Genomic DNA, 13,701 nt, shown 5'->3' with positions numbered 1-13,701 from the left:
TTGCAAAAGTGCAGATGTCCCCAGATGGGAAAGAAGCCCCAGAGCATGTTGGGTTTGTCTCCCCGCTGCCCCAGCCACCCACTTGGCGCCGAGGGAGAGGACCAGTGGTGTCTCCCGGGCAAAGGCTCAAAAATGCCCCCTGCGGGCTCACTCAAGCGCAGCCTGTGAAGGGAGGGGCTCGGGGCTCCCCGCAGGGTAAATTAGGGGCGGGCTGGCTGCCGGCGGACTTATCTATCTCCGGGCGGAGATAAGGGCGCGGGGACAGAAACCCGACGGAGTAAACCGGCTACAGGGCACGGGCCGCTTTTTTGTTCCCTCCCCAGGCTCCTACTATCCTCCCCTCTGCCTGGTCCAGCCTCCGGAGACTCCACACCCCCGTGCAGCCTCGGGATGGGAGCCGTCAGCCTGGGAACAGGGGACCCCCTCCACTCCCAGCTCTCACTTTCACCTGTGACCCAGGTAAGGGCGGCAAGAAGCTCGGCAAGCGGGGGGGAGAGCCGGAGACCCCGCACCGGGGAAGTCGGGACGCAGCCGAGCGCGTCTGCTAGGGAGAGAGCGGAGTCCATCAGGACGCGGCCCCAGCTTCCACTGTGCGCTGAGAACTTGATTGCTCTTTCTGTCTGTCTGTGTCTTCCTCTTCTCTCCTCGGTCCTGTCCTGTCTTCTTTATCTCTGTCTCCCCTTCTTCTCCTTCTCTTTCTTTCTTTCTTCCTTTCTTTCTCTTCTTCTTCGTCCTCCTCCTCTTCCCAGAGGCTGGATGGGCACTGTGAAAGATCGTGGGGGAAGGCTAGGCAGGGGCCGCAGTGGTTAAAAACTTTCACTTCCCCTCTTACTTTCTTCTTGGGAAATAAAGTGGCTGGAGCAGGGGACTGCCCAGGCGTCCTGCAGCCCGTTTTCTCAACTGTAAAACGAGGGGTTGGACGAGAAGGTCCCTTTTAGCCCTATCTCTGTGGTCCTCGGAACCCCTTCAGCTTCCTAAGGCCAGCGCTCTGTCCGCTTTTCTACCCGGTTATCATCAGAGGATCGGCTCATATAGAAGGAAATGCCTGGGAAGATCTCATGCTATAATCAAATGAATTTCTGCCTTGTGACCCATTTACTGTCAAGGAACACCAGTCCTGCCATAGATCTTTAAAGTCTGAAAAGCAATTGACAAATACCTCATTTGATCCTCATGAAAACCCAGGAAATGAGGAGAGAGTTGTAAACTTCGTTTTACAGATGGGGAAACCGAGGCAGAAAGAGTTTGTCTTGTTAGAGTAGGGTCATACTGAGATAGGATTTGAACTCAGATCTTCCTGACTAAGTGTAGAGACTATGTAAACCACAATTTATGCTGCAGGCTAAAAACAATGAATAGAAATGGCTTTAATTCTTGTTTTAAGAACCAAACCCAGTTTGTAGTTCCTTTCTTCTTTTGGATTTCTAGTATCTGTAAAGGTACCAGTGTCAAGACAGAATAACTATTACATATTTAAAAGGAATAGCAAATTTTGCACGGGAGACTTGTGGTTTCATATGCAGTTTATTCTACTATATTATGAAAATGCTTTTTTGTTCCACAAATAAAAGACAAAATGAATTTTTAAAAATACTAGTCAATAACACATATAGGAACATCCACAATCTCAACTTGCTCTTCATCATAAGTATTCTGATGTCCATTTTACAGATGAGGAAACTGAGGTTCAAAGTGACCTTGGCGGTCTCCCTAGTTCTGTTTATGATCCTAGACTAAAAATGATGTCGATGGGTTTGAAGGACCATCAGTTTTCTGGATCTGATTTTTCAGGCTCAGGGTGCCAGTGACTAATTGTGGATCCTTCGCTTCCAGTTTCTGCTGCTGACATGGCCTGACTTGTGACAAGTCTTACTTACTGGAGAGACCCTTAGCTCTGGCTGATCTAACCATTTTATTTTATAGAGGGGGATTCTGAATCCCTGAGAAGGGGAGATGGCTTGGCCAGGTCACACAGGTAGTAAATGCCGTCACCATGGGCATAATGGATGAAGTGTTGGATCTAGGGTCGGGAAGAGCCGAGTTCAAACTGCGACAGATACTGCCAAGCTTTGTGAGCCTGGGAAGGCCCTTCATCTTCCTGAGCCTCTTTCACCATCTGTGAAATCGGGCTGAATGCTATCAGAACCAAGTGGACCAGTGCTTTGTAGGTCTGAGAACCCGAGTATGAGCTGAGACTCTTCGTTCTGGGCATTTGGCAGATCCGGTGACGGCCAGCTGTGCTTTGTCCCTTGTTTGGGGGATGGGATGCTATTCCCATCCTCTGCCTCCTCCCTTCAGCTTTGCCGCTTCCTGCGTGACCCCATCCTACACCCTCTCCTTCCCCGGTTTCCTCATCCTTAAAATGAGGCTCTGTGACCTTCCAGTGTCTTTCTGCCTTCCTGATTTGTAAGCATCCTTCAAGGCTCAGCTCAGAACTTTCCCTGATAGCTCTCTCTCCCCCATGCCCGGCTCCCCCCAGCCTAGAGGCAGAGTGCCGGACCTGGAATCAGGAAGAACTGAGTTCAGACACTTCCTAGCTTGAGATCCTGGAGTGACTTAACCACTCTCTGCTTCAGGATCCTCAGCGATGAGAGATCATTTAACACACGCTGACGTTCCTCCCTCCTCACCCCCTCCTACGAGTGCCCGTGGCTCATTCTGCCCTGGTACTCCTGTATCTTGTCCATGATTGTTTTCTGGCAGCATGTGCCCCCCTTCCTGGGGACCTCAGAGTGTCCAATATGGGCTGGGGACACACATGTCCCCAGTATTTGAGGAGAAGCAGGCCACGTCCTGCTCGAAGGCTCTCTGACAGCCTGGCCCTTGGCCTTGAGCCTCCGGGAACTGGAGGACCCATTTCTGTTGCCCTTGTTGGTGGGTCACAATATTCAGGCTATCCAGACAGGGCTCCTTTCCTCCCCCGATGGGGCAGCGTGTGGGGAGCCTTTTCCTTCTGCTGCTGTTCCTATCTTACTTCCTCTTGGCATATCAGATGGGGGAGGCTGGCACTGCCAGCCTTGGCCATCACTGGGCCTGTGGCTACTAAGCCACTGGTGGGGACTGTCTGGGTGTCCATGGGAGACAGTGAAAGACCCGAAGCCCCTGGCTGCAGGATGACCGAGCTCCTCTCCCTCGTCCCATCCCCTCCCTCACCGCTGCTCTGCCGAGGCAGATAGTACACAGCCCAAGGCGACCATGGCACAAAAAGCTGGAAGGGCAGGAGGGACGGGGACGAAGGCAAAGTCTCCGGAGACGAGGTTGGGTGTTCTCTGTAAAAGATGGCTCAGGTCCGCGTCAGGGCTTCCGCTCAGACTGCGCCCCCTGTCGGGGACCCTTTCCCTCTTCCAGAATGCTTCAGCTTCCCTCAGAGCTCAGTCCTAGGGCCGCCTCCGGCTCAGGAAAGCCTAACTACGCCCTCCCCCTGGGGTGGGGATGGATGGGGAGGACAGACTGAGATGCAGCCATTTAGTGGGAACAAAGAGAAGTGGGATGGGCCGGGCCAGGGCGCTGAGCTGGGAAGAGGGGCGGAACCGCCCAGGGACCACGCCCGAGATGCTGACCCGAGGGTGGGCGGGGACTCTGCAGAGGGGGCCCTGCCCCCTCCAGGGGGGCCTCCTCCCGGGTCAGAAGCAAAGGAGGGAAGATCTGATGCTGTATTCCAAGCTTCTGGGTCTTGGGGAATCCTGGCTTTATTTCTTACCGGAGTAAAATCCAAAAAGGAATAATAATTTTAAAAACAAATCTGAAATAACTAAAGTATGATCATTTAAAAATCAATAATTAATTCAAATAACAAATTAAAAAACAAACCTGAAGTCATTTAAACACGATAAATAATAATTAAATCGGAATCTGAAACCGTTGAAATGACCACTTAAAAGCCGAGGCTGCGGGCAGCGGGGCGGAGCCCGGCCCGGTCTGAGCCCTCTCTCCCCGCAGGCCCCGGGGGAGCTGTGCCCCATGCTGGAGTACATGCGCCGCCTCCCGGCGCACACCAACACCAGCGGGCGCTACATCGACTACGCGTCGGTGACGCTGCACGGCCTGGTGTCTCTGATGGGCATCCTGGAGAACGCCGCCATCCTGTTCGTGGTGGGCTGCCGCATGCGCCAGACGGTGGTCACCACGTGGGTGCTGCACCTGGCCCTGTCCGACCTGCTGGCCACGGCCAGCCTGCCCTTCTTCACCTACTTCCTGGCCGTGGGCCACTCGTGGCAGCTGGGGACCACCTTCTGCAAGCTGCACTCCTCCGTCTTCTTCCTGCACATGTTCGCCAGCGGCTTCCTGCTCAGCGCCATCAGCCTGGACCGCTGCCTGCAGGTGGTGAAGCCCGTGTGGGCGCAGAACCACCGCACGGTGGCCGCGGCGCGCAGGCTCTGCCTGGCGCTCTGGGGCCTGGCCCTGCTCAACACGGTGCCCTACTTCCTGTTCCGGGACACCATGCGGCGGGACGACGGGCGCGTCATGTGCTACTACAACCTGCTGCTGTACAGCTCGGGCGCCGACCGCGTGGCGCTGTGCGGGCGCCGCCAGGCCGCGCTGGCCGGCAGCAAGTTCGTGCTGGCGTTCGCCGCGCCCCTGGGCGTCATCGGCGCCTGCTACCTGGCGGTGAGCCTGCGCGTGCGCCACCGCTGCCGCCGCCAGCCCAGCCGCTTCCTGCGCCTGGTGCTGGCCGTCATCGCGGCCTTCGTGCTGTGCTGGCTGCCCTACCACGCCTTCAGCCTGCTGGAGGTGCGCGCGCACCACGACTCCGGCCTGCGGCCGCTCGTGTGGCAGGCCCTGCCCTTCGTCACCAGCCTGGCCTTCATCAACAGCGTGGTCAACCCCTTCCTCTACGTGCTCACCTGCCCCGACGTGCTGAGCAAGCTGCGCCACTCGCTGCGCTGCGTGCTCGAGAGCGTGCTGGTGGAGGACAGCGAGCTGGCGGGCGGCTGCGGCCGGCGGCGCCGCAGCTCCCAGGGCGGCTCCCTGTCGCGCTCCTCCTCCAACCTCAGCTCGGCCGGCCTCCCGGGCCGCTGGCTCGCCTGCCTCGGGGCCAGGCAGCCCGAGAAAGGCCCGGGCCCGGCCTGGCAGCCCGAGGGGGTCCCCCTGAAGTGAGCTGGGCCCCTCCGGGTGACACCCCCGTTCTGGCCAAGCATTTCCGGTCCCGTCCCTGGCAGCGCACAAACCTCTCTGCCCCTCGACCCCTGTTAGAGATGGGCAAACTGAGGTCTGGAGCGGAGCAAGCTTGCTAAAGGGGAGCAGGGTGGGTGTCAAGCTCTTCCGATCCTAAATTACTTCCAATCAAAAACACTTGAGAGGGAACGAGTTTGGGATCAATTTCTCCGGAAACGGGCCCAGGGCCGACGGAAACGTGGCCCCATGACCTCCTCAGCGGCTCCAAGCTCGGCTCCTTTGCTCGCAGCATTCCCCCCTCCCCCACGAACCACCCAGGGCTCCCTCCCTCCCACTCTCATCCTCTGCCGGCCAGGAGGAAACCACCCAGATTCCCCGTTCTCCCTGCGCCAGCCCGCGAGCTCTCAAGCTTTCAGGGCAAAAGCATCAGAAAGGCAGCGGAGCGTGCGCCAAAACGCCTGGTGACAGGAGCCGGGAGCTGACTGGCTGCCCAGCAGCGGGGGCGGGCTGAATGAGGGACGGTACCTGCGCGGGTTATTGTTTTATAAGCAATGACCAGCTGGGTGAGGATGGAGAGGCTGCCAGGAACCGCTGCCGAGGGCCGTGAGCACGACCGGATCGCTGTGTACTACAGGGTTATACAATGCTCTCTTCCACAATGAGGTGACTCAGGCCGGTTTCCATGATCTCGCGATGAAGAGTCACCTGCACCCAGAGAGGACTGTGGGAGCTGAGGGCGGCCCGACATAGCATTCTCACTCTTTTCTTTCCCATTTTTTTCCCCTTTTGATCTGATTTTTCTTGTGTAGCCTGATAAATGTGGAAATCTGTATAGAACACCTGTTTTCATACATAAGATGCCTTGCTTTCTAGGAGAGGGGTGGGGGAAGGGGTGATGCAGAAAAATTGGGAACACAGGGCTTTTGCAAAGGTGAACGCTGAAAACTCTCTTTGCATGTATTTTGAAAATAAAAGGCTATTATTTAACAATCAGAAAAATGCAGCAGCTCTCTCTGCACCTCCTCCCCAAGTGGGGTATTCACTGCTGGCTGGCAGCCAGATGCCCTCTGGGCCCCCACTCCTGCCTCCCAAGATGGTGACAAAGACATATCTCAGACTGGAGTCCAAAGAAGGTCCGCCCCCAGCCCGGCCCCCAAGGTCCAAGCCTGGCTTCCTCCAGGCGGTCAGTGGATCCTCCCCACGGCCATCCATGCCCGAAGGTGCCAGAGGGCTGGGGCTGGAAGGAAGGGGACAATTAGGCCCCTGCACCCACTCAGTCCTTGGCCACTAGGCGCTGTGGGGGCTGTTTCTGCAGAAGCGCCAAGGTGTCCCGCTTCTCGATGCGCCGGAGCTGCTTTTTCTTGGCCCGCTTGAGCTTGGTGGGGTTCCGGATCTAGTGGGGAGGAGAGGGAAAATCTTTGAGAATCCTGAGGCCCCTGGCCAATGTCCCCCTGGTGCCCAAAACCCTGACAAAGGGACAATGGGAACAGATCCATCCCCTCCCGCCACCAGGCACGGTGGTCCCAAGCGCCCTCATGGGGCAGGGGCAGCCCGGGGCACTCACCACTTGGACAATCTCTGCCTTCCGTTCATTCTCCAGGCGCCTCTTTATGTTCTCTGCTCGCCGCTTTTTCTTCTCCTGGAAGGAAAAGCAATGAGGGGGGGCAGCAAGGACTCGGGAGGGCAGCCCGGCGGGCAGTGCCCACCTCCGGGCCCCTCTCTGCTCGGCTGGGAGGAGGGGAATGTATTCTCCTGAGCTTCCCACTGTTTCTCCCAGCATTACCAATCTAGACTTGGACAGGGTCCACAAAGAGCTGAAAGGGACTCATTTTACTGGGAAAAGTGAAGCTCGGCAGTGACTTGCTCAGGGTCACACCACTGATGGGTGACCAAGGCTGGCGGGGAATGGCCTGAGGACAGCAGGGCCATCTCCAGGTGTCAGAGGGAAGGGGCAGACCAGAGCTCAGATCCAGCCTGGGTAACCCCGTTTCCTCCACAGTCAGAAGGGAACAACACTCGTGCTTACTTCCCAAGGTTGCCGTGAGGCTCAAGTGACCGAACGTTTGTAAAGAGTTCTACCAATCCCACAAGTGCTACATAAATGTCACTCTTGTTACCTTCCCATCTCCGACACCATGTTCACACCTCACTCCCTGGGGCTTGGGCATGGGGGTAGGTGAGGTGGGGAATGAGAGGGAGCTAGCCTTGAGCCGCTGTTCTCGCCCACAAAGCACAGAGACCAGGGCACTCCCCAGAGCCTCCAGCCTTCCCCGACCCATCTGTGAGGAAGCTGGGCTTGTTGCCCACTGTCTCCTCAGCTGGGCAGCAAGAGAAAGGTCAGGGCTGTCTCTGAGCCCCCAGTCCCCCATTTTAGACTACCTGCCTTCTGCACTTGGGAGAGGAGATAGGCAGGTCCTCCTGGTGACCCCTGCGGGCCTTCGTCCCATCATCCTCCCAGTCTAAGGCTGTGAACTTGGTAGAGTACTGGACACTTGGACAGTCCAAGGCAGGCGTCCTTTCCCGGAACTCTCCCATGTCCACGGCTCAGACACGCCCATGGCCACCAAAGACCCATATTTAGCTTCCCTTAGATGGGCCTTCCAGTCCCTTTGAAGCCCTCCAGGGACAAGACAGCAACTGAGTCCCCAGTTGGGCCCATGCTAGAAACTTTCTCGTTAACATCCCAGCAAAATGGCCTATTTTCATGTCTTTTTGATTTGCCCGTTTGCCTTTTCTTTCTCATGGCCCTCTCCTTTTGCTCTGAGTTTTCCTTCAGTATATGACTAATACTTGTCCAAAATGGCCCCCGTGTGCAGCCGTGCCAGACTGCTCACTGTCTCTGTGGGTTTTCAGTAGGATTCTGGGTTTCTGTAATTTTTTTTCCAGCTCCAGCAAAGAGTTTTCAGCATTCATTTGTGCAAGATTTTGGATTCCAAGTTTGCTCCCCTCCATCCCCCCCGCCCTGAGACAGCAAGCAATCTCATAAAAAGAAGGTGAAAATGGTGTATTTCCCTATCCTCTGCCTTGGCCAGGAGGTTCAAATGTGGCCTCCCCTGGTCAGCCAGCTGACTGTGGCTCAATGACTCGGAGTAATCTTGTCCTGAATGACCCCATAGGACCTCTCTTGGGGGGCCGTGGGGCTCGTAGGAGATCCTCCCAGAGAATGGGAGACGCAGTCCAGAAAGCCGAGGCCCGCAGGACCTTCCCTGAGGGGACTCTAGCCAACCCTCCTCTGCCAATCCTGGCACTCGAGGCTCCTGGCACTGCCATCTCCTGTCAGGCCGGCTCATGTTCACATCTCCTAGGCCTGAATCACTCTACCACCTCCTCCAGGAAGCCGACCCTGATTGCCACCTGTTCTGGCCAGTTCCCCTCCCAAGCGTGGCCACTGGCTTCTAAGTCTCGTCCCATCTCATCCTGTCTCGTGTCTTCCCAATAAGTCCCTGGGGACCTCCTCCCCTCCTCCCCATCCCCATCCTTACCTCTTTGCATCTTTGCTTCTCCTCCTCCAGGTATCGCGCATAATCCTTGGCCAGCTTCCTCTCCTGACGCTCCTTCATCTTGCGCTCCCAGGATGTCCGGAGCGGCTTGTCCTGGACCATCTGGGAAAACCTGGAGGTGGGGGGAGGGAGAGCTCTGGAGGTGGACCCCAAGCACCCCGTCCTATACAGAATACCCAGCATTCATTCAAAGCCCTTCAGGATGTGCTCCAGCAGTCCATCAACAAGCACATTTAGTGCCAAGGGTTAATTGGGGATTTAAAGGCAAAAGCTCTGCCTTCAAGGAGCTTCTTCTCAGGGTGTGGAGCCAACATGGCACCATGTGGTCTATGTGGGAAACACAGGCAGCAGACAAGAGATCACCTTTGGGGGGAAGGAAACAAGCATTTATAGAGCACCTACTATGTGCTTACTTCCACCAACCAGATCATCTCTGAGGGGAAGGAAACAAGCATTTATAGAGCACTTACTATGTGTTTACTTCCACCAATGAGATCACCTTTGAGGGGAAGAAACCAAGCATTTAAAGCACCTACTATGTGCTTGCTTACACCAGATCACCTTTGAGGGAAAAGAAACAAGCATTTATAGATCACTTACTATGTGCCTACCTTCACCAACCAGATCATTTGGGGGGGGGGGGGGGAGAGGAGGAAACATTTATAGAGCACCTACTATGTGCTTATTTACACCAACCAGATCACTTTTGAGGGGAAGGAAACAAGCATTTACAGAGCACCTACTATGTGCTTACTTACAAGAATTCTGTCATTTGATCTTCCCAAGGACCAAAGGAAAAGAGCCTGAGGCTGCACTCAGATCTGGCTGGGCTCCATCCAATGCACCCTCAGCTGCCTCAGGCCAGGGCCAATGGGGGTGGGAACCTCTTACTTGAAGCCCTTGGAGATCATCTCACCCAAGCAGGACCTTGCACACCTCTGGGGATGGGGAGCTCACTACCTCATATTGTCCCAGGGTCAAGCAGGAGCTGGGGAAGCTGCCCTCCCTCACAGACTGGGCAGGGGAGGCGGGTGCCGGGCTCAGATCCTCAGCCTGGGCTCCTGAACGTGCTGCCCGACAACGGGCGGAGGGCAGTGGCATCCCAGCCTGGGGGAAATGCCCTCCCCAACCTGAGTCCTAAACCTGAGAGTTAGCCTTCTCTGGATGTGAGACGCACACCCAGGGTCCGGAGGGGAAGGGAGTGCCACCTGGTGAGTGGCCATTAGGGTGTCACCTCTGACCCCCCTGGCCGGCTGTGGCTGAGCACCAGACTCCAAAACGAGGTCTGCATCAGTTTCCTCATCTGTAAATTGGGGTGATAAGACTGACAGCTCCCTCCCAGGGTGGTTGGGGGATTAAAGCACCAGGGACCCCCTAACATAGCGGGGGCTCCACGAATGGTGAGTGGGAGTACACAGCTCATCGCCAAACCCGGACATACACCTCCTGCCAAGGGGAATTTGGGCCTCCTCCTTCCCAGGCTGGGCCCGGGGCAGAGGGCTGGGAGGGGAGGCCGGGATGCCAGGCCCAGCCCCGCAATCCCCGACTTTAGGCCCGGCTGTTATTAAGTATCCGCTCCAACTACGGTTACTTTGTTTCCCAAGTGCTGCCGGGAGCTGTCCCAGAGGCCCCTTCCCCTCCCCCTCACCTTTTCTTGTTGCGGTCCTTCCACACCCGGCCGGATTTGGGCTTCCCTTTGGGAATCACCAGGGCCTCCTGTCTGGACTTCTTGGGTGCTGGGGTGGGGGCAGAAGAGTCACCCCGCTTCTTGGTGTGGGGCGCCTGGGCCCTCGGCAGTGTCTCTGCGGCTGCATCCTGGGGCAGCACCCCTGACTTGGGGGTTACTGGCTCGGGCTGACCCAGAGGGCACTCTCCGGGCTGTCCTGGGAGGGACGCCGATTCCTTGTCTCTCAGACTTTGGGGGGACACTGAGCTGGCTTCTGGGGGAGATCTGGGGTCCCGCTCCTCCGAAGGGGGAGCTTTGGGGCTGGGCTCCACGTGACTCTTGGGGGACCCCACACAAGGCTTCTTGGGGCTTTGAGAGGGTCTCGGGCCTGGCTCCCTTTTGTCGCCGGCGCCCTGGGCCTGCGGATTCTGCTGGCTTTTGGGGGACCCCAGACTGGACTCCGGGTGATTCCGAGGGCTCCCAGGGCCCTCATCCTTTCTCTGGGGGGACCCCAAATCCTGTCCCTTAAAGCTCTTGGGGGACCCTAACCCAGGCGTTCTAGAGTTCTGGGGGGACTTTGGACCCAGATCCTGTTTCTGGGGCGACCTCAAGTCCTTGCCCGTATTCTTGGGGGATCCCAGGCCAGGCTCCGGGTGATTCCGCGGGGACCCCGGGCCCGCTTCGCCCGCCCCCGCCGCCGCTTCCGGTACCGGCTCCAACGCCGCCTGGGCCTTGGGGCCTAGGAGGCCGCGCCGGGCCTTGCGGGGCCCCCGGGACGGGGTCGCCGGGCTCGCGGGGACCGCGGGGCTCTCGGCCTCCTGCCTCCCCAGGCGCCGGCTTCTTCGGGGCGTCTCCATGCCCTCACGCCGAGCCCACCAGAAGACCCACGTGGAGCTGCTAGGTTCTCCGGCAGCCGACGCTCCCAGTGACGTCCAAAAACAGCGACAGCCACCGGAGGGCTGGAAGGCGTTCCCAGGCGGCCATGTTGGTGAGGGGCAAACCCTCGGAGCCGCACTTTCCAGGAGCATGCGCCTTCCTGCTCCTCTCGGAGCTGCTCATTTGCGCCTGCGTAGATCCCATCGCGACGTCTTTGCTAACCCCAGGTTGCGCTAGGCTTCGGAGGGCCCAGGGAGGACCGGGGCCAGACCTTGGACTCGCTTTGTTCACGTGCCTGCCGGGCGCCCAGCCCGGTGCTACACAAAGCACTTATTTATCTGGGCTTTGAGGATGCAAAGAAAGCGGGCAAGAGGTCCGGCCTCCGGGAGCTTACCCTCCATCCGGAAGTGGGAAGGGGTACTACCAAGGGGTGGGGGATGGGGACCGGGAGAGCCCCTCGGGGTCTGGAGTCAAGCTTTGAAAGGGGCTGGAGGCAGGTGGAAGTGGAGGAGTTCATTACACACCAGGCGTGAAGTCTGGGCAAAGGCCCGGAGGTGGGAGGTGGAGTACGGTGGGGGGGGGGGGGGGGGACAAATTAGTGGGAACGAGCCGGGAGCCGGAGAAGCGGGGAAAGGACGCTTCATCCTCTCTATTCACCCCGGGCCGGACCCCTCCCCCCATTTCTCATTCGCACTCTTCCCCCGCCAGGAGACTTATTCCTTATTCTATAAGAAGGAATTTTTAAAAGGCCATCAGAACTAACCGGATCCCCAGAAAGTCTGCGCATGTTCCGCACCATCCCATACCTGTGCCCTTCCCCCCCTCCCCCTTCCCCTCCCTCCCTCCCCCCCCCCCTTCTGCAGAAATGGGAAATTGGTGTCTTCTTCCATCTCTTCCTTCATGTCCCATCATTGCAATTTACCGCAATAATATTTTACATATTATTTTATAATATATAAAATTATATATATATAAATACATATATTATAATTGTTATAATACAGCAATGCCCTACAAGGGTATAAGTGAAATATGAGCAGGGAGGCTGGAAGTCCGGTGACCTGGGCTTGCTTTTATACCTTCTGGTTGCTGGAATTTCACTTTCAGCGGCGATGGGTTTTATTAAAAAAAAAAAAAAAAAAATCAACATTTTTGGTGATTCTGAACAAATGTGGCTCCTTCTATAACCACCCTCCCAGGGTTCTCCCCGCATTGCGATCTTGGAGAGTGGAGTGTTTGGTGGGTTGGGAGTAAGCCTTTGTTCTAAGGGGACGGAAATAACCTCCCTACATGGGGTCTCGGATCCTGCTGCGGCAGATTAGACCAGGGGGACTGGGCGGCGCACCCGTGTTAAAGTCTGGAGTGGAGATGGCTCTAAATTTGTCCATCTCGCGTTTCTTCGGAACTCACTTTGTGTGAGTTCTCCTTCAATAGTCTTTCAGGCCAGTGGATGTTTCTGGAGAGTCTGAATAATCAGCAGTTCGGCTTGAGAAAGGACCTCCGTGTCTGATTCCTTTCCTACGGACGATCCTGCTTAGACAATTCAGATGGAAGCCATTCCCTTTCCCGGCGGCCCTGCTGGACTGTCCAGGGGTCGGAGGCCGTGACAGCGGAGACATGGCTCTGTAGAGCCACCATTTGGGAGGCAGCCCAAGATCTCTTCCCTCTCACACTTTCCTTCCCAGCCTCCCGAACACTGAGGCGGCTCTGGGAACGTGTGTGCCAGTCTCACTGTGGAGGTGGACATCCCTGGAGAGTATCCTGCCAAGGAAAGGGAACTTATCCACTTATTCAAAACTCCATTGGCTGAAATCAGCAGTCCCGTGCATGGCGCTGGCTGGTGGAGAACTTGTGTTTTCTTGCTGTTAATTGTTAGGCCAAAGTTAGCACGAGCAGCAGTATTACTTGTGTGTGGGTTACATGTATATGTGATATTACAATATTATAGAATTCAAACTTTGATCTTGAAGCTGTCCTGATTATTTTTCTGCACTGCTTTCTTGTTTCTCCTGTACTTTAAAAATACACTCACTCTCTCTCTCTGTCTCTCTCTGTCTCTCTCTCTCTGTCTCTCTCTCTCTCTCTCTTCTCTCTCTCTCTGTCTGTCTCTGTCTCTGTCTCTCTCTCTCTCTTTTTTTTTTTTTTTTACTTTTCCCAGCATCATTATTGCTACCCACCCATTCTCTGATCATTGCACTGAATTCTTGAGTTTGTCAGTTTTCTTTAAAATGCTGTAGTTATACATACATCATCCGCCTGGTTCTGCTCGCATCACACTGCATCAGTTCATTCAAATCTCTCCAGATTTCTCTGAATCTAACCCTTCTTCACTTGTTAGAATACAATAACGCACCAGTCCATTCATATCCATAATTTGCTAAGCCACTCCCTGCTCCATGTGGATCCAAAGGCCCCACCTGGAAATCCCAGAGCTTCCTGTTCTTCACTACAACAAAAATTGCTGCTATTGGACCCTTTAGAGGTATTTGGCTAAGAGTATTAAAGAACATACTTAGCCCCAAGCCCTTTATCTTGGAGTCTGTT

The 13,701-nt window shown here is 56.0% G+C and overlaps 2 protein-coding genes across 2 annotated transcripts; one reads left to right on the top strand and one right to left on the bottom strand.

The window, feature by feature from the left end:
- The first annotated feature begins 271 nt into the window (after nucleotides 1-271).
- PTGDR2 (prostaglandin D2 receptor 2) lies at nucleotides 272-6,114 on the top strand. The gene is made up of 2 exons (XM_074272581.1): nucleotides 272-459; nucleotides 3,940-6,114. The coding sequence occupies exons 1-2, from the start codon at nucleotides 391-393 to the stop codon at nucleotides 5,095-5,097; spliced, it is 1,227 nt and encodes a 408-aa protein (XP_074128682.1). The 5' UTR covers nucleotides 272-390; the 3' UTR covers nucleotides 5,098-6,114.
- Nucleotides 6,050-11,309, bottom strand: CCDC86 (coiled-coil domain containing 86). The gene is made up of 4 exons (XM_074275983.1): nucleotides 10,264-11,309; nucleotides 8,598-8,727; nucleotides 6,680-6,754; nucleotides 6,050-6,508 (listed from the first exon to the last, which is right to left on the bottom strand). Exons 1-4 carry the CDS (start codon nucleotides 11,307-11,309, stop codon nucleotides 6,389-6,391), a joined length of 1,371 nt encoding a protein of 456 aa, XP_074132084.1. The 3' UTR covers nucleotides 6,050-6,388.
- Nucleotides 11,310-13,701: the final 2,392 nt, after the last annotated feature.

This window comes from Sminthopsis crassicaudata, chromosome 6 (assembly GCF_048593235.1).
Source record: "Sminthopsis crassicaudata isolate SCR6 chromosome 6, ASM4859323v1, whole genome shotgun sequence".
Classification (NCBI taxonomy): Eukaryota; Metazoa; Chordata; class Mammalia; order Dasyuromorphia; family Dasyuridae; genus Sminthopsis; species Sminthopsis crassicaudata.
This window is presented reverse-complemented; position numbering and strand designations above follow the sequence as displayed.

Coding starts and splice junctions, on each gene's coding strand:
- CCDC86 (XM_074275983.1), bottom strand. CDS start 11,309: ATGCTCCTGGAAAGTGCGGCTCCGAGGGTTTGCCCCTCACCAACATGG. Junction 8,728..10,263: donor AAGGACCGCAACAAGAAAAG/GTGAGGGGGAGG, acceptor CCCCACCTCCAG/GTTTTCCCAGATGGTCCAGG. Junction 6,509..6,679: donor AGGCAGAGATTGTCCAAGTG/GTGAGTGCCCCG, acceptor CCTCCCCACTAG/ATCCGGAACCCCACCAAGCT.
- PTGDR2 (XM_074272581.1), top strand. CDS start 391: ATGGGAGCCGTCAGCCTGGGAACAGGGGACCCCCTCCACTCCCAGCTC. Junction 460..3,939: donor CACTTTCACCTGTGACCCAG/GTAAGGGCGGCA, acceptor CTCTCCCCGCAG/GCCCCGGGGGAGCTGTGCCC.